This window comes from Kryptolebias marmoratus, linkage group LG11 (assembly GCF_001649575.2).
Source record: "Kryptolebias marmoratus isolate JLee-2015 linkage group LG11, ASM164957v2, whole genome shotgun sequence".
NCBI lineage: Eukaryota > Metazoa > Chordata > Actinopteri > Cyprinodontiformes > Rivulidae > Kryptolebias > Kryptolebias marmoratus.
In genome coordinates this window covers 11,838,234-11,857,050 of record NC_051440.1, presented here as the reverse complement: position 1 = coordinate 11,857,050, position 18,817 = coordinate 11,838,234, and the positions used below count along the sequence as shown (strand labels likewise).

Here is an 18,817-nt window from a genome sequence, read left to right as displayed (position 1 = left end):
GAAAACTCACAGGAGGTTTATGCATGAGAAGCTGATCCAACGTATATATTCTTTTTAATTGATCACACCAGATCATGTCAAATAATATACCAACTAAAAGTTTCCACATAAAACATGGGAGGAGACGAGAACAGCAGCAGGACTTAGACAATGCAGTAGAGGAAGGAATCATGTTGTTTCAGTCACCGCTGTCCTCAGATGTCCTTTAAAGGGGCGGCCTGATCGGGACTTTCTGGTATGAAAATAACGAAGAAGTCCAACATGAAGAGAACGAGAGCGAACGTCAGGGAGGAAGGGGAGAGATTTTACTGGCGTCCTTTTGATGAAGCTCAAGGCACCAGAACCACCCTCATGGTGTTGGTGTAGCCGGAGCCGGGGCGCCAGCCGGTCACAATGATGGCCACATCACCAGACTTGAAGAATTTGCGGTGCTTACCTGCGGACAGATTAAAAGGAATGGGTGTTGACCTCGTTTTAGATAAATCCTCTCTGACATTAGGTGCTTTCGGGCAGCAGAGAACCAGATCACAGAACTTTTAAACATTTTAGGCAGTTCACCTTTTTTTGTTTTTGCACTGGTAGTGCTGTGGCCATTCATAGTCCTTATATTTACGTTTATCTGTTATTTTTTTAGCTCCTTTTAGCTTCAACCAGAGAAGCTTGTTGCAGAAGCTACTTGTCTGCTGTGATATGCTTTTGTTGGACTGTGTGCAGAACGTAGCCTGATCAGTCGTATGAGTCTTGGCTCCAGGCTTTCCTTTCAAACTAAACTTAAAAAAAAGAATAACTCCACTGTCGGCTAGGTTTTGACCAATCACAGTGATCCTCTGGCAGTGTGAAAGCAAACATATACGTAACTGCTCCGTAGAAGAAGCCATTTGGTCCAAAATCACGACTAACACTGATTTGAACAAACGGGCGTTTCCGCTCACCAACTTCCAGGGCAAAGTTCACGCGCTGGTCGACGTCCTCGGCCCAGACGTCGTTGGCAGGCTTGGTGTAAAGCACGGGGTAGACGCCGCGGTACAGGTGAGCCTGGCGGGCGGCCATACCGCAACGGGTCACGGCGATGATGGGGGCGCGGGGTCTGTATCTGGACAGCATGTAGGCAGACCTGCAGGGAACAGGAAGAGGTTTATTACAACGGTGCAACTAGAAGACGTCGAGCATCACTGAAGTGTTGCTTATTCTAACTTTGTGTTAATGTGATGAATCTAAATCTAAACCCTTCAGCTCTCTCTCTTTGTCAGGTCCTAATAAAACATGAAGCTCTTTAGCTGCAACATGTTGTGTGGTAAGTTAGTTGTAGTTGAGCTGGCTGCTTTTGTTTTAAGGAAAGAGCATCAAGATAAGTGAAGATGACTGAGAAAACCAAACCAGTGAGCTAAAATAGACTGCAAAGCAACACAAGCAGCCATGAGATCCATTATTAGCAAAGAAATATTAATTATAACCACATTAAGCTTCTATAGTAATCAGTCCAGCTGATAGTGCCGTGTGGTCTGGATCACATGTTGTGAGGATGAACTCCGACTGAAAGGAATGAACATGGAGTTAAAATTAACTTGTAAAATGTCAGGGTTCACATCTCCAAAGGTCACAAGTGGATAACAGATTGTGAGTGCCGTGGAAGTTGGCACACTTCACGAGAGCAGAGGAGGGTTTGTGTTGGGGAGGGAGAGGAGGCGGCGGGATAGAGAGGCATCGCTCGCAGAGGCGGGACCGTGACTCAGGTCTCGTCAGATAAAACTTGCGGAGAGGACATACCTGCCGGTCTTGGTGAGCACAATGATGGCGCTGGCGCAGCACTTGAAGGACGCCTCCACAGCGCCGATGGCGGTGGTCTCCGTGGGGTCGCGGGTCAGATGGGAGGTGCGACGCAGCTCTTCGAACATCTGCCTGTGGAACATGGCGGCCTCGGCTTCACGGGCAATCTGCACACGTGACACAAACGTGTGAAAACGGATTACGGTTACGTCAGGCTGGACATGCACAGCTAGTTTCAGGCAGTTTGTTTTAAAGGACAAAAAGTGGTAGTTAATCTTGGTGTTTTGGAGTTACGCATAAATGAAACAACATTGAGACACGAAGCTCAACACGATCCTCCACCATAATGTTCAGGGACTGTTGCTGTGCACTGCAGGTTTTCAGACTCTGAGCTACATTTATCACCCATCACCATGAAAGGCCTGGGTCTGTGTACTGTTGGCAAAAACTTCTCAAGAACCACTGGACAGATATTAATGAAACTCCCAGAAAATAATCATTCGATGTACATCTTCAACTGCTTAACGTTTGGAGTCAACCCAATTAAAGATGGCTTCTATAGCTAATCATTAGAAAACACAAAAACGAATATACCTCAGGCAATTTTTCAGATCCTGAGCTAAAGTCAAATGTGTTATTAGCTGAGAGTCATCCTCAACATTTACTCTGAGTGCTAACGGATCACATAAGATGTTTTATTTTTAAATTTAGACATGCACAGTAGCTGTAAATATGCATTCCTTAAAGGAATGCTACCATTATTATACCAGTGATGTGTGCACAATAAGAAAACTGCTTCTGTTTAACAACATCTACGGATATTTGCAACACCAATCAAACATCACTTGTATTATCATACAAAAACTCTGTCAAGGTCCCCTAATGTTGCCATCATTTATAAATACAACATAACACCTCAGGAACCGAGCCAGTCTTACCATGTGCTGTGTGCGCACCGCCTCCAGAGGGTAGTCTCCCTTGGCAGTCTCACCACTCAGCATGATGCAGTCGTTGCCATCCAGCACGGCGTTGGCAACATCACTGGCCTCGGCGCGGGTAGGACGAGGCTTCTTGGTCATGCTCTCCAGCATCTACAAGGGCAAAACGGGACGCTTTTTACAACATTACACAACTGAGAGGAGAGTTTTCTTTCTCTGCTGGTCTATAACACAGCGTATGGTGACAAAGACCTGCGTGGCGCAGACGATGGGTTTGCCAATCCTGTTGCACCTGCCCGTCATCATCTTCTGGGCGATGAAGACCTTCTCTGTTGGGATCTCAATGCCCAGGTCTCCACGGGCAACCATGATGCCATCACTGGCCTCCAGGATCTCATCAAATCTGATGAGCATAAATGAAAAGGAAAAAGACGTTTAGCATCAGCAAAAAGTCCCTTTTCATGCAGCCTGAGTGAGGTCTGCTGGTAATCCACCGACCTACGCACGCCCTCGTGGTTCTCCAGCTTGCTGATGATCTTGATGTCTTTGCCCTTCTCGCCCAACACTTTCCTGACAGCTTGAACATCAGCAGCCTTACGAATAAAGGAGGCGAAGACCATGTCGATATCCTGCTCCAGGCCGAACTGCAGGTCCTGAATATCCTTCTCAGACAAGGCGGGCAGGTCGACAGCGGCTCCGGGCAGATTGACGCCCTTCTTGCTGCCCAGCATGCCGCCATTCTCGATCTCACACATCAGAAAGTCCTTTCCTTTAAAATCCCAGAAGTAAAAAGAGTTTCAAAACAACAACAACACTGAGACAAATTTTAAAAAAAAGCAGCCGATTGCTCGTGTGCTTACCAACTTCTTTAACCTTGAGAGAAATCAGACCATCGTCTACGTAGACGTGGCTTCCAATCTGCACCACCTTGGGCATGTTTTTGTAGTCGAGCCACAGAACCTTCTCATCGCAGTTCTCCTTGAACTGGTCGTCCAGCGTGATCTTGATGGTCTCGCCCTTCTTGAGCTCCACCTCAGCCGTGCCGCTCTGAACGGAGGAAAACAAAACATTACAATACGGCTCTCCACCAATCCAAACTTGGCCCGTACGTGGTGGCCGTCTGACGCAGAACTCACGCCCTTGATGAGACCGGTCCTGATTTCTGGTCCCTTGGTGTCCAGAGCGATGGCCACTGGCCTGTAGTCCACAGATCCTGGTCCAAAGCTCTCTGTTGCCTCACGGATATTCTTGATGGTCTCAGCATGGTACTGTGAAACAAACAGACAGCTTGACACTCGAAACTTCAGAGCGATTCTGGTGTTAATGGATCAGGCAGAGAAATTATTACAAAGTTATCATACTGTGAGGTTTTTTCATTTTTCATTTCATTTTTTCATTTTTCATTTCACAAACGCTTACAGTATTTGTGCAAAAGTCATTATTTTGTTTCCAGGGAGCCAGATTTACTAGTAATCTTTGAAAACCGTCTTCATTGATTCCTCTCAAGGCTGAAGTCCAAAGAAAAATATTGAAAGACATTTCAGAAGGCCGCAGAACTATTGATCAGAACCACTTTTAAAAGATTACAAGGAAGTCTGGCCCCTCGGAGACAGAGCGTAGAGTAAGTTACGAGGGGTTTAAAACTTTTGCTCGGCACTGCATCTTTAAATGAGGTGCATCCTTGAAAAGTAAAATGAATCTAGTACAACAGGTGTTCACACGGTCAAACGCTTTTAGCACATGACCCTGAGCTTCCCGATGCCTAAAATAGGTGAGCTGCTATTAGGCAGAGCTGTAAATTATGAGATTTGTTTGATGCAAGGATGAAAAAGTTGCATTTCACACAAATAAAATGAATATTTCATGCAAAAAAACGCTCTTCTGAAGGGAAACTTCTGTGAAGGTTGACTGCTGCTGCTTCTCTTTGTGCCGTCTACTCCTGCTGTTGCTGTGAGGGTGACTCCTATTTATAGCTGTCCTGACAACTGCCACAGCAATGAGACGGAGGTCACGTTTGTTTTTCCTCTGCTCCCGTAACAAAGCGCACGCTCGCTGGGTTGGGATTTTCTGGAGTTGTGAGCGTTCATGAACCTCAAATATAAATCTTATTTTTCAAGCCACCAAAGCTGGCTTACTGTACTAGTTAGGAGCCTGTAGTTAACCTTTCTAGATCCTAGTCTGTTATGGCTGTGCACTCAGGTGACAGTAAACAGAGTCGTGACTTTTAAAGGTAAAGGGTCACCGGTTTAAGGTCAGTCACTGACCAGCCAAGGATCTTTCAAGCTACCACACAGACTCAGTACTGGAGGGTCGACTGAAAGCTGGCAGATCACGTTACAGACGGTTACAAGGCCACAGGAGAAATGTCACACCGACTGTTCCTCCCAGCTCTGAAGGATAGATCGATGCTGAATCACTTGCAGATGGCAAACAAACTGCTGCTCTGCTAGCTCTTCAGCGTGTCGCACTCCTGAAACGACCTCGCCTGTGACGTTACAGCGAGTGTTTTTGTCTGGATCGCCTCCTTCGATCATTTTTTATCTGTCACTCACTTCGTGTGTGCCGTGAGAGAAGTTCATTCTTGCAATGTTCATCCCAGCCTTAATCATTTCCTTGGCCATCTCCACGGATCTGGAAGCAGGACCTGCAGTCAGCGAGAATGGGGGGAAGGGGATGTGGGTTAATGGAGGTGTTTTAAAAGCAGTTCTATTAAACTGAGATAGATGAGGTCCTCTGTGAAAGGTCAGGAACTTTCCACGGGCCAGTGAATGTGAGCTCTTGTAAATAACCAAGTAATGTGAAATTTACAGCAACACAAAGTTTTATAGAATAATCTCAAACGTGCCATAAAGTTCATATGAATGTCAGAGTTAAGATGGCAGCAATCCACTTCAGTCTGGGCTCATCAGTTTTGCCAGAATTACACTCTAATTCTCCAAGCCAGCCATCTACATCAAGTAAGACATTATTAATTATTCGTAACCTTTCCACAGAACCCCACTTTAGAAGATCTGAACTGTCCATGAACAGAAAAACTGCACATTTATGAAAAGAGGAAAGTCTGTCCGACCGATTGTGCAGATGATGCCGGTGTTGCGGGACACAGCGGGTTCAGAGTCGATGTCCAGCAGACACATGTGCTCGATCAACGTGTCCGCCATGGCAGCCTGCAGCTGCTGGGAGTGCAGGACGGAAGAGCCGCCATCTTTTGCCTTAGACATGACTGGATCCGTGTCTGCAGGAAAGAGACCTGAGGAGACAAAGGAAGGAACAAGCAACACGATAGATTAGAGTCTCAGACTCTCGCTTTGACCCTTTACTGCATTCTGCATGTAAATTTCACGCTGTGAGGTCACGAGTGCATGAGAGAAAAGTCCAAGTGCATATATTGACTGCTACAGGGTACCGTTTTGCATTTTATCTGCATAGGAAAATGTACACTCATAACACCTGTGTAACCATATTACAAATAACTTTAGGTTGTTTTTTTCTGCAGAAAGTAAATAAAAGCTCATATTGAACAGCTTGTGTAAAAGATAATAATTACTCCTCTGCCTGACTGCACTTTCCAGTGTTCAAACTTTATCTTACGTGCAGCTGAAGTAGATGAAAACGTCTCATCTGATGGAGGACGAATATGCTTTGCGCGTAAAAATAAAATGTAGATATATTTGAGCAAACAATACTGCCCATATTGTGATCTTATATCAAACATTTATTTGTCAAAATAGCTGCAAAGCACAAGCAGTGTGTAGAAGTTTCCAGCTCAAAATACACAACGGTACAAGTTACAACTATTTAAATGACTGAAACAACAAACTACAAAGCAGCAGGGAAGAAATCAAGATGTAACAACTTTATGCAAAAGGTTTCCTACATAATACAAATGACTTAATTACTTATTTTTCTAAATAAAGAGCTCCTAGGTTAAAACTCAGAAAATAGTATGAACTGTTAATCTATAAAGGGGCGTGGAGTAGAAAGTCAGTAAAGCAGTGGAGGCTGTAAAACACAACAAATCTACAAATTAAAAAGCACTTTCTTGATGAAGCCCAATCTGAGTTATACACTGCAAGTCTCGTTTTCAGTCTGGGTTATTTTTAATCTCCTAAATGTTACTCACCTACTGGGTGAACTTTGCAGGGGACCAAGGCGCCACCGCCCCTGCTGCAGCGCGTCTCTTTTATTCCAGCGGGGACTACTTTCTTGCGCGTAGAGCTACAGCAGCCGAGGGACATCGGGTGTAAGGACACCGATCACCGTCTGTCAGGCCGGTTGGAGGGGTATCTTGATGCGGATGTGGTGTTGTACGTATTAAAACACCTTTTTGTATATGTGTATATTGTTTAGTTTTTTTTTTAAATAAAAACATAAACGTTGACCAGATATTAAGTTAAAATCACGGCGCGCAGGTGCGACTGCCCTGACCAATCACGGAGCTCTCCGCAGGTCGTTGAGCTAACTTTCAGCTTGAGGCATCTTTAAACAGATAACACATAATTGCGTTTAATGTCGGGAAAACATAAGTACTAAATGCAAGTATGCATTATTATTTAAACTCCATTACTTAGAAAAATCACATTTAGTATCCGCCAGCGTAACACTCATCTCATCTCTTTTTCGCGCCCCCGTTTTTTTTTTTTTTTAAATGGACATTTAGTTGACCTCATGCAGTTTTAAACATTAGGTGACACTTTTACCTTAGCCTCATAAGATAATGGAAGAGTTGAATCGTCGTCAGACCTACGATCTCCAGATGTTACCTTACTTTAAGGGCAAAAACTCTAAAAAGAGAGAGAGAAATTATTGTTGGTAACAGGTGGGCTTCCGGCGCTGCTGCCCCCTTGTGGTGGGGGAAAGATATTGCAACTTGACAGTAACTACACATTTAGAGGAAAATTATATATTTTTAATAAGCAGAGAGGCTAAGAAAACATCGTTAGTCGTGACATTTTTACAGAAGATGGCAGAAATAAAAAAATAACAGCAGAAGTTCCACTTGTTGTTCCTGTTTACCGTAAAAGCTAGCATTAGCATTGTAGCTAGCCGCTACAGGAAGTTAGCGGTTTAAAACTCCCATGAGCCATTGCTTCAAAGGTAATACACCTGGGATTGTTAAATTTATTATTTTTTCCATATGGGAGCAATTTAGGCAAATAAATACGGTGGAATGTGGTATTTTAATAAAAAGGATGTTGCTTTAATACTGAATTTCAACTTTTATCTCCATGAAGTTTATCTGAAAACACAAAGTTGCTCCAGAGATGACTGATAATCTGCCAATATGAACTCTGAGGGCACCAAGATTGTTAAAAGTCTTGATGATGGTCATGTTGATCGTAAGGCCTTAATTTACTGTAAGTCTAAATGTTGCATAGCTGTGTAGTGAACAGTAAATATAATTATGTTATTAAGTTTTCTTATGAGATATCTTTGATTGATTCTTTTCATCATCATTTTTGTTGATACTGAAAAGATCCATTTTTCTACTTAGATTTTTTGAAACAAGAGTTACGGACTGACTGGTGTTGTTTTACTGTCCAGATGGTGACAGGCGGTGACTCAAATGCAACAGAAGACACCTACAAGACACATTAAAATCTACCTCCTTGCATGTTATATAAGTGCAGAAATTTATGGTTGCATCTGGCTTTAGCTTCAAAAATGGAGTAATATAAGTGTGTAAAATTGTCTGGTTGTCATTATAAATCATGTTGTGCACAACTGGGTCCACGCAGCATGAGTAACTTACCAAAAAAAGCTAAAAAACAAAACAAAACATCCTTTGCATTTTTCATTTCCTACAGGGAATCATTAAAGTGAATATGTCTAACTCCTGTTTAGTTAATCACCTATTTATAGGAGCTTTTCTATGTCAATTTTGGTTTTTGCATCCATCCAGAGTCTACATGCTCAAAAGAGCAAAGAGATTCATCTAAAATGTTTGCTCCCTGATAAAAGTGAAGCGAAGACGATCAGTATATGCAAGCACAAACCCAACGTTTTCATTTCAAAGCCTTCGAGGGAACTTAAAAACAAATAGGTCAAGGTTTTGGGTGCAAAAGAAGCTATAATTACAACAAACAACTCTGCTGTAACACTTTAGGAGGGACAACTCTAAACTGACCTCTCCTACATGTAAAGATACATCTCAAGCTTTAGAAGCAAAAGAGCCGCTCACTGATAAGAAATGCAGAACATCTTTCTGTTTAAACAGCAAATAAAGACTGAAATAATGATAAAAGCACACGGAGGAGCTCCAGGTAACAGTGTCAGAGTACGACTGATATTGTAAAAGGTTTAGATTTTGAATCAGTCACCTACAGGTTTCATCTAATTTTACATAAATTCAACCTAAAATGCATTTATTTTTATTTCTTTGGTTCCTCCTTCAGTGGGCGTTTTTGTGTGTATGTATCATCTGTACAGTCTTATTTATTTATTGTGTTTTCAAGCAAATAAACTGAGAACAGTCAACTTAAATCCTGTATGTTATGCTGTTAATATCGTACAAACAGAAGCACACAGCGATCAATATCTTTAAACTACAGCAGAAGAAAACAGAACAAGTGCGTAATATGACAAAGTAAATTGATCTCTATAAGAAAAAATTTGTTGTTTTTTTTAATTTACAGGTTTTCAGAGTACAACATGAGCTTCATTATGTTGTGAAACCTGGGTTTGTGACGCTCTGCAGACCTTTGAGTCTTTCAACAGCTCTGCTGCAGCGCCCTCCTGTGGTGGACTGTCTGAAGTGTTTCTTTATGTCAGAGCAGCAGAACTGCTGACACTTGCTGAATTGTTACAAGACATGAAAACATTACTAATAAATGGTAAAACTAGTTCAGCGATTGTTGAATTATTTGCTTTTTTTCATTGTGTCCTTATTTAACTCCACGCTTTTGCCAAAAGGATAACAATAACCTGAGCTGGAAGTCTTTTTTTTTTAGGCTTTATAAGCTGAAAAGTTTGGGAACCAAATAAACTAAATTTACAACTGGGAACATTTCATTCATCATGTCTTTTTCCTCCTTCTTCCCCCCTTTTTTTTAACATACTTTATCTAATTATTAATATCTTTAAAAAGAGAGCATTATGCCACCATATCTGTCTTTCACTTCTTTTACAGATATTACACTTTAAGCTCCTAATAACCTGATTTATTCTGAGCCACCTGAGCGCAAACCTCCCTGCTGTTGTCTGATTTTTAGTTTTAAGTTGCACATAAACCAGGCAGGTGAAGTGGAACGATTCATGATATCTTCTCCACATCCCCGCAGGCACACGGCTAAGTGGATTACTGTGGAAAAGAGCACTTGTTGTGAGAAGACCTGCGCAGACGACTGCAGTCCCAGACGTGTTTAATGGGACCAGACTGCAGAGCAGCAGGCGACTGCTAACAAGGCTAACAGCTGATTAAGGTCAGGCTGTGATGCAGCAGACAGACAGGGAGACTAATAGATGTCAAACACCGTCTGAAACCCCATCCATCAACTCTGACACCGCGGTTCTTTGTTCTAATCAGGATCTAAAAACTCATTCATGCTCCTGACGTTCTGGGCCAAATGACACCACACACACCCACACACACACACTCTTCCACTAAATAAGATGTACGAGCACATCCCAGGGTCACACAAGTGGGGTCCCGAGGAGTAAACTCAGCGGTCATTCAGGTCCTTTGGCCGAGCTGCTGCTCAATCAGGACCGGGTTAATCTGAGCAGGTGGTTCGGATCTGCGGCCTGTCATGTGACCTGAAATCAGACTGAACATGTGGGATCCCTGTAGGTCAAAACAAAGACCCAGTCTGACCATGGAGAGGCCGGTCAGGAGCATGTTTTTTTTTTTTTTTGCTGGTTTCCAGGTGACCCCATAATGAAAACTTTTTATTTCTCAATTTGATTGTTGTTTTACTTGTTTGCACGAAACATGTGGAGATGTGTTTGTCTTCCAGAGGAAAGGTAAGAAGTATTTTTAGCTAAGGATATTATTTAAACCAACACATCTTAGTCTTCTGATTTTCAACTTAAAACATAGAGGTGAAAAGGGACAAAAAAAACCCCAATATTCTCTATAATTATAATATTGAAGCCTAGTCTGGAGCTCATGTTAATGTGAATAAAACAATCTGAACTGCTGTGTTTCTTTGACATCCTGTTTGTTTGTTTCAGTCACTGTAAAATGATTTTTACTGAAGAAGAGCAACATTAATGGTGAGGCAGTGAATTTCAGTTTTTACCTGTTTTAATGTATTTTTAAAAAGTCCCACTTTTGCTAAACTCATTTTTGATGATTTTGGCAGTTTTAGTTAAATAAGAAAGTAAAATAACATGATTTTTGCAATAATCTGTAGCTGTTTCAGTGTCCTTTAGATAATGATGGCAGATTTAGGGTTAGATTAACTTTTTGGGGGGCAAAGAAGAAAAGAAAATGATAAAAAAGGAGTTAGGTTGACAGATTTTCTCGTGAAACGCCTTCAGGAGTGTCAGCCGTGGACGGAGAGCTGCAGTGATGAAGACAGCGACTCTGAAGACTCCCTGTGGGAAATCCAAGTAGGCATCGATTTTAAGGTCTTCTCAGAAGGAAAAAATGATTATTTGATTTATTGTTTGTGGAAATAGAGTATTTTAAGATCATAGTTTAAAAAAATTATGTAAATATTAGTGCATTTGTCTAGAAAGTAGCATTTAACACATGTTTTTCTACAGGTATTATGCACTATGATATATATATATATTTCTGTATATTAAATGGGTTTTATATTCAAAGGTGTGGTAATCATGTTTAAAACTGAAAATCTTTGAAAAGATTTAGTTTAATTCACACATTATTGCAAATCCATTGCTGTTAAAGATCAAGATAAATTCAAATGCTTCCATTTATTAGTTTGTCATCACTCTGGGGAGTCACAGTCTGTTGAATGTCTGATCAGTTTAACCCTTCAGATCCCTGCGGGACTCAGTTATCGGACGGTGTGTTGGTCTCTGCAGGAGAGCTGTGCAGCGGAGCCGTATCGCCACCCCCAGCTGGACACGGACATGGAGGCCGTCAGGACTCTGTACTCAGACTCTGCTGTCTCTGTCAGGTGACCACCACTTCCCACCACATCACCAAATATATGTATATATATAAATGTGCTGCTTTTCTAAATCGTTGCGTCCGTTTCCTCTGTCAGGGAGTACCCATCAATCGATGGCGTGGACGTCGACTTAAACATTAGCACCAACTTTTTAGATGTAAGTTAAGAAAGTCATCATGTAAAAGTTGGACTCATTTATTATATTGCTCAGAAATTGTTTGTCAAGTATTTTCTTACACTTTCATAAAAGATAATTGATTTTTAGAAGTATACCCAGTCAGCTTAGGTCTTACACTTCAGCAGTTTGATGCGAACCTTAAATTTTATATACCTCCCTATATATTACAATAAAAAGTTGCCATGATCTGTAAGAACTGCCTCACTGGGGAAATGTTAAAATGAAAACATGTCATTTTTTATTATTTTAAAAAGATGTACTAATGAAAGTCTGGATTTTAAATACTCAAACGTGGCTTAAAAATGTCACAAAAACCTTCAACAAACAAGAAGGCATCTGTGTTAAAAAAGGAAGTAAAATGAAAGAAACAATAAAGGTAAATATAAAAATTACAGCTTAAAAATAGCGAATGAAACTTTTTGAAATTGTTTTTTTAATTACAACATTTTTATTTTAATATTTCAGCTTCTCATAAACACATATCTATTTAAATAAATGGCACTAAATTGGCAAACGTGTATTTTAATAGTGACCATGTCTGAAAGTCACCTTCAAGCTGCTGTTAACAAAAGAGCAAATGATGGATCGAAACAATCCAAAATCAAAGAATTGGACATTTCAGAAAACAGTAGAATAATCATTTTGTCTTGTTTTCTATTAAAAAAAACCTGTCACTTCCTGAATACTTCAGGTATTTAGATATTTAAGTTTTTCTGTCCACTTAACCTCAGGGATGTGCATGCAGAAATCAGTGATGAAAGCCTAATTATATTTCCAATTACATAAAACCTTTCAGATCAGTGCTGTTTGATGATTGGAGGGTTATTATCCACCTTTCGTCTTGTATAAAACCAGCATGGTTGAAGCTCAGCTGTTGTAATATTTAGTTTCGAGGCTAAAAGCTCCAATATTTCCTGCTTGTCATCATCAGGTGGAAGTAGCTAAAGCCTGGAGGATTAATCCATCAGAGCCCATTGTTATCCGCCTGCACTTCTCCCTGTCTCAGTATCTGGACGGACCTGGTGAGATTTCAGCAGACAGAACCCTGATTAAATCAACACGACACGGGACTGAATGATGTTTCTCACCGCAGCACCCTCCGTTGAAGTCTTTCAGCCGTCCAACACGGATCATTTCAGCGTGGGGATACAGCTGCAGCAGTGAGTGTTCCCACTTCAGCTTTTCATGACCGAGATAATTAAACACCAGGTGATTCACCGTGATCAACGTCTTCCCCAGTATTCTTACAGTCTTTATAAACGAAGCGTGGGAACATCTGCTGAACGACGACACCGATGTCCGACCAAAGAGCCAACTCAGCTGGTTCAGGCCGAGCGAGACCATCAAGAAGTTCAGCGCACAACTCAGCATATGGCTGCCCCTTTCAAAGTACGGCAAAGTTTCTCTGTGACGCAGATTCTCCTGACGACTGCGTGAATCTGGTTCTGTTGATGCTACTGTTCCCCTCTTATTTACCGTTCAACAGGCCAGATGAGACCCAGGACCCGGCTGCTATAGAAGGAAAACATTTATCAGCCGTGAATAAAAAAAATTTCTTGACTCTAACAGCTTCCTACGCCATCAAGAATCCAGCTGGAGAACTTTTTACATACACAGCTGATGGAAAGGTTGGAACTGTTTGTTGTTGTTTTTTAAGTAAAGTAGAGAAAGCTAAACCATTAACAGGATATAAGACGCTCGTCAGAAAACTGACAGTAATCATTATCCAAGTTCTCTCACACAACAATCCTGAAAGTGTTTAGAGTTGGAGGCAAGGTTTTTACAAAAGGCTCACCTGTGACCTTGACTTTGACCCTGTGACCTTGAGATCATCAGGGATCATCCCTGACCAATGAGGTGTCCAGCTGTGCAGTTTGACATGCCTACTTGAAAGGGTTATCAATTTAGAGCTCAGAGAAAAAACGGCGCCGTAACATAACGTCTGATCATAGGACGAGTGCATGAAAGCTGCTCGTCGTTGTGCCGAAGATTAACCGAACGTTTGTCCTCTGATTCCCAGAAAGTGACGGTTTCAGCTGTGAAATCCTCAGTTCAGCTGAGCGCCACGCAGCTGGTGGAGCTGCTGTTCACCTCTCAGGCCATCAGACACTGTAAAAGCACACCACCTCTGCAGCACGGCTTCCTGGTGCAGGTACAGCCCCGCATCTCATTCGTACTACAAAATCAGAAGGGTATTAAAAATACACATTTTTTTCTCTCTGTTGTTCCTTATTTTGAATGTTCAGGACAGTGATCTAATCCAAAAAAATAGATTTGGTACTTGCCTTGTTAGAGAAACAGCTTTTTACTGAGTGACATTTTATAACTTACTGAATTTCATGGTAATAAATTATATATTCATTGGACTGTATTCGATTATTCATTCTTGTTCAGTCTATTCTTGATGTTGTGGGATGTAAAGGCCCACAGATTTTATTTACAGTGAACAGAAGCTAAAAAAAGCAGAGAGAGGGGGGGGATGACACGCAGCGGAGAGTCTGGATCTAAACCTGCCTTGGCTGAATAGTAATTTTCTCAAAAGCAAAACCAGGAACTGAGTCTGAGACCTTCAGCATTGAACAAAATGTACAAATTAGATCAACTGGCCTACAAACAGGGTGGCAAGATATACTTATACAGGGGCAGCTGCCACTCTGTGCCGCCCCCTAGGAACACATCTGTACTGTACTAAAATGATGTCACCAAAACTGAAAGAAAAAACAAACATCTGATGAATTAGTGTAAGAAGTTCAGGAAACAGGAGTCGTGAGAATATCTGTGGTTCAGAAGCTCAGCCTTGACATAATGAAATGAATGAAAAAGCTAACAGAACAGAGATAATAATGTCTCATTAGGTTGGTTTAAATTAACATTAATGTTGTATAAATTTTGCTGTCATGCCTTTGCTTTGAATTTAATAATCTTTACGCAGCAAAAAGTATAATTCCATCAGGATTTTAGCTGTCGTGTCTTGTTAAAAAAAGCAAACTAAATGTGGAAAAACTTGGTGTTTTTTTCTTCTTCTTCTGGTGCAGATAATGAAGTACGCTGAGCAGAGAATCCCAACCCTGAATGAGTTCTGCGTCGTGTGTGACGAGCAACACGTCTTCCAGAACGACCCCCTGCTGAAGGTAAAACCAGCTGATCGACGGAATGAAACCTGGAAACGCAGAGCTCTGATAACACAGTGTGTGTGTGTGTGTGTGTGTTTGCAGACAGCAGTTTGCACCAGGGAGCTGTGTGTGTTTTCGTTCCACACACTCGGGGTGATGTCTGGAGCTACAGAGGAGGTCGCCACCGGAGCAGAGGTCTCTAACGGTTTTCCCGTGCGGTTCTTAGTGATTACAGAGAAGAGTTCAGAGCTGCAGTAACCTCCTGCTCTCACAGGTGGTCGACCTGTTGGTCGCCATGTGCAGAGCTGCCCTCCAGTCGTCGCGTAAAAGCATCATATTTGAACCGTACCCCTCTGTCGTCGATCCACGAAACCCCAAATCTCTGGCTTTTAGCCCAAAGGTATCTTCTGAATGTTACTGCTGACTGGATTTGTAAATAATGAGGTTTTTATTTGTGTTACATTAAAACAATCATGTTTTTTTTAAACAGAAAAAGAGCTATGAACGTCTGCAGCGAGCTCTGGATGGTGTCTTGTTAGTCAGGAGGATGGCGCAGGTTTGAAAATAAAGATTAACTTCTGGTTTTTCTGTTTGAGGATAATCCAAAATTCTCCTCTGACGGCCGCCTTTGTTTGGATTTGATTTATCTGTCGTATCCAGGGCCCATTTTCCGAGGTAAAGAAGCAGATGGATGAGATAGACCCACTTGCTCATCCCCTGCTGCAGTGGTAAGAGCCAAACTCCACACAGGAGTCAGATTTGCATTTTTATGTAATGTTCTAAATGTCACTAAAACCCAGGTATATTTAAAATAATGTCCAAACATTATTTTTATTTTTTTTTTTTTTTAAACAGGATCTTAGCAAGCAACAGATCTCATATAGTCAAGCTTCCCCTGAACAAGGTACGTTGGAGAATCCAGAAACTGATTTCTAAAAGCTTTCTTCAAATCTCTTATTCTTGTTTCTTTAAATCTCTTCTCTTTTATCATCTGTCATCTATCATTTTGTCAAACTGCTGCCGAAGAGAATCAGGATTTATTTGCTGAGGAAATCTGAATGGATTCTTCTAAATGTTTTATGTCACTCAGATATTTTCAACACACTCTTATTAGCTGTTAGCTTGTCAGTGCGGCAAAAAAGACGCTTTATTTCTCCAATCTGAGCTCGTTCAGAGAGCTGTTTACTGCAGGTAAGATGGTAACCGTTCATAACCTTTCCACAGAACCCCACTTAAATAGATATTAACTAGCCCTTCAAAACACCGCTCCAAATAAAATGACATATTGAACGGTTGTGTTTTGATTTATTTGACAAAATTTAACCAAATTTCAGAGTCGGACGGAAAAATAAAAACCAGCAGCCAGATTATATCTTCCAGTGCATTTTGAATCTAACTTTAAGATCAGGAGAAGACATGATTTGTTCTTTATTGTGTCCTAATGCATAAAAAAATCAAGGTAAAAATACAGTTTTCTTACTTTTACTATGACTATAAGATGCTGTACTCTATAGCTCTAATTCCCAAAGCTTTCAGCCTCCGACCTACAAGATAACAGAAAACAGTTACAAACATTTCCATTGCACTATTATTTTTGACTAATAACAACACACTATCTCTCATGACAATTATGCCACAAAAAGTAATTACCAGTAGTTATTTTCCATTCAAATTTTTTTAACTTCTGGTCTCCACAGCAGCTGACGTTTATGCGCACGCCTCATCAGTTCCTGCTGCTCAGCAGCCCTCCGTCCAAAGAGCTCCGCTTTCAAGCTGCCAGGAAACTTCATGGCAGCACGTTTGCCTTCCAGTGAGTCAAGTCAAGGCTGGTTTTCACGTAAAAGGCGTTTTACACCCGTGTGTGTGATCGGCTCACACTTTCTGCTTTCAGCGGCTCCCATATTGAAAACTGGCACTCCATCCTCAGGACGGGCCTGGTCAGCGCCTCTTACACAAAACTGCAGGTAAAAAAACATTAAAGCCTGGGATCTATTGTACATAATAGATTTTACAGGAAGTGCTAATGTTGGATTTAGCACCTAAAGGACATTTATATACTAGCAAACTGAGAGCATATCTTGTTTTTCTAAGCTCCATGGAGCTGCATATGGAAAAGGCATCTATCTAAGCCCCATTTCAAGCTTATCTTTTGGCTATTCTGGTGAGAGCATTTTATATGAAACAGTCTAATCCAGTGGTGTCCAATCCTGGTCCTAGAGGGCCACTATCCTGCATGGTTTAGTTGCTTCCCTGCTCTTCAGCGGGTCTTTAAGTTCTGCAGATGCCTGTTAATCACTCGCTCATTCAAATCAGGTGTGTCAAAGCTGAGAAACACCTAAAACATGCAGGATAGTGGCCCTCCAGGACCAGGATTGGACACCACTGGACTCTAATCCCTCTGCAGTGATTGTATGACCCACTCTTATTGGTCCCCTCTGCGTTTTCTTTAGAGATGGGTAAAGGTCAGCATCAAATACCAACCAAAGAACAACTCATAAAGAAGCACAATCGAATAAATAAACTGAAACAGGTCAGATTTTCCTTCACGTAAACCGATGTTTAGATGTCTCGTTTCTCACATCTTCATCCTGTATTCTTTGTTGCAGGAAGAGCTGGGCCAAACCAGGTTTCTGCGAAGCCGTAACCTAAGCTGCGTCGCTCTTTGTGAAGGTGAGTTATCAGAAAGGAGACTGTCGCGTTCGTTTCACTTTTTTTGATTTTTTTTTTAAACGTAACGACGTCAGAGCTGACGGAGCTGTCTGTGTGCCTCAGTTATCACCTCAGAGGAGCTGCAGAAACACGGGAACATTTGGGTTTGTTCGGCCTCCGACCACGTGTGCACGCGCTTTCTTTTCGTGTGAGTGAAGCCGAAATTGATTTAATCCTCGTAGCTTTATAAAGTCAAATACAATCCGAGCTGCATTTCTGTTTTCCTCAGCTGTCTGCTCCTCGTCTGCAACAGGTATGAGGACGGTCAGGTGGGAGACGCGGACGTTGACACTCAAGAAGCACAAATCCAGCAGGAAATTTTACAAGTGATCGGTTTGAAGTCAAGCTGAGACATAAACACGCTGTTATATTTATTTGTTATAAAATACCGTGTTCACACACTCTGTTTTAATGTAAGTCAGCAAAGGTTTGAACATGGACAGATTTTGTACTTGTTTTTTTAATGTTTTCAAATACATATTTAAAGTTTTGTACAAAAGAAAATCTGTGACCGTGTAATTCCTTCTATGTCTGTGTTTGTTTGTCTGTCTGTTAGCAAAATATCTCACGAACCAGTGGACAGGTTTTAATGAAACTCTCAGAGAGTGGTCATTTACCTGACTCAAGATGGCCGCCACAGCTAATCCACATTCGCGAACACGGAAATGAGTGTAGCTCAGGCCATTTTTACCGCTCAGATCTGGTGTGGTAGCAGCTGTGAGTCATTCACAAAAAAAAAGAAAAAAAAAAAAGAAGAAAGATAAAAACCTGGTAGTTTTTGCAGCACGTGCAAACGCTTCTGTCTCTAAATATTTAACTAGGGTCCTCCGTATTGGAACATACCCACCAGTTTACAGACAACGAATGCTCGTGGGCTGCGGAGAAGCCTCACATCGACCGGTTGTGCTTTGTTCTTTACAAAACACATCCTGTTGTCTGAATGCATGAACCCTCCTCTGAGGCAGAAATGCACAATTATAACAGTAAACTGGTTCCATATGAGCCCCGCAGCTGCCCCCCCCCCCCCCCCCC

General features: G+C 41.6%; 2 protein-coding genes across 2 annotated transcripts; one reads left to right on the top strand and one right to left on the bottom strand.

Annotated features, from left to right (window-relative positions):
• Positions 1 to 22: 22 nt before the first annotated feature.
• Positions 23 to 6,963, bottom strand: pkmb (pyruvate kinase M1/2b). The gene is made up of 11 exons (XM_017406163.3): positions 6,829 to 6,963; positions 5,776 to 5,955; positions 5,258 to 5,349; positions 3,842 to 3,973; positions 3,566 to 3,752; positions 3,204 to 3,474; positions 2,958 to 3,108; positions 2,706 to 2,858; positions 1,768 to 1,934; positions 933 to 1,114; positions 23 to 436 (listed from the first exon to the last, which is right to left on the bottom strand). Exons 1-11 carry the CDS (start codon positions 6,941 to 6,943, stop codon positions 330 to 332), a joined length of 1,737 nt encoding a protein of 578 aa, XP_017261652.1. The 5' UTR covers positions 6,944 to 6,963; the 3' UTR covers positions 23 to 329.
• A 3,397-nt stretch (positions 6,964 to 10,360) lies between these two features.
• parp6b (poly (ADP-ribose) polymerase family, member 6b) lies at positions 10,361 to 18,283 on the top strand. Its single transcript, XM_017405713.3, has 23 exons — positions 10,361 to 10,667; positions 10,878 to 10,919; positions 11,187 to 11,258; positions 11,697 to 11,791; positions 11,882 to 11,942; positions 12,895 to 12,985; positions 13,057 to 13,123; positions 13,203 to 13,352; positions 13,450 to 13,591; positions 13,984 to 14,115; positions 14,999 to 15,094; positions 15,179 to 15,271; positions 15,351 to 15,476; positions 15,567 to 15,632; positions 15,737 to 15,804; positions 15,932 to 15,980; positions 16,774 to 16,886; positions 16,968 to 17,040; positions 17,168 to 17,237; positions 17,527 to 17,606; positions 17,683 to 17,746; positions 17,849 to 17,933; positions 18,039 to 18,283. Exons 2-23 carry the CDS (start codon positions 10,917 to 10,919, stop codon positions 18,133 to 18,135), a joined length of 1,893 nt encoding a protein of 630 aa, XP_017261202.1. The 5' UTR covers positions 10,361 to 10,667; positions 10,878 to 10,916; the 3' UTR covers positions 18,136 to 18,283.
• Positions 18,284 to 18,817: the final 534 nt, after the last annotated feature.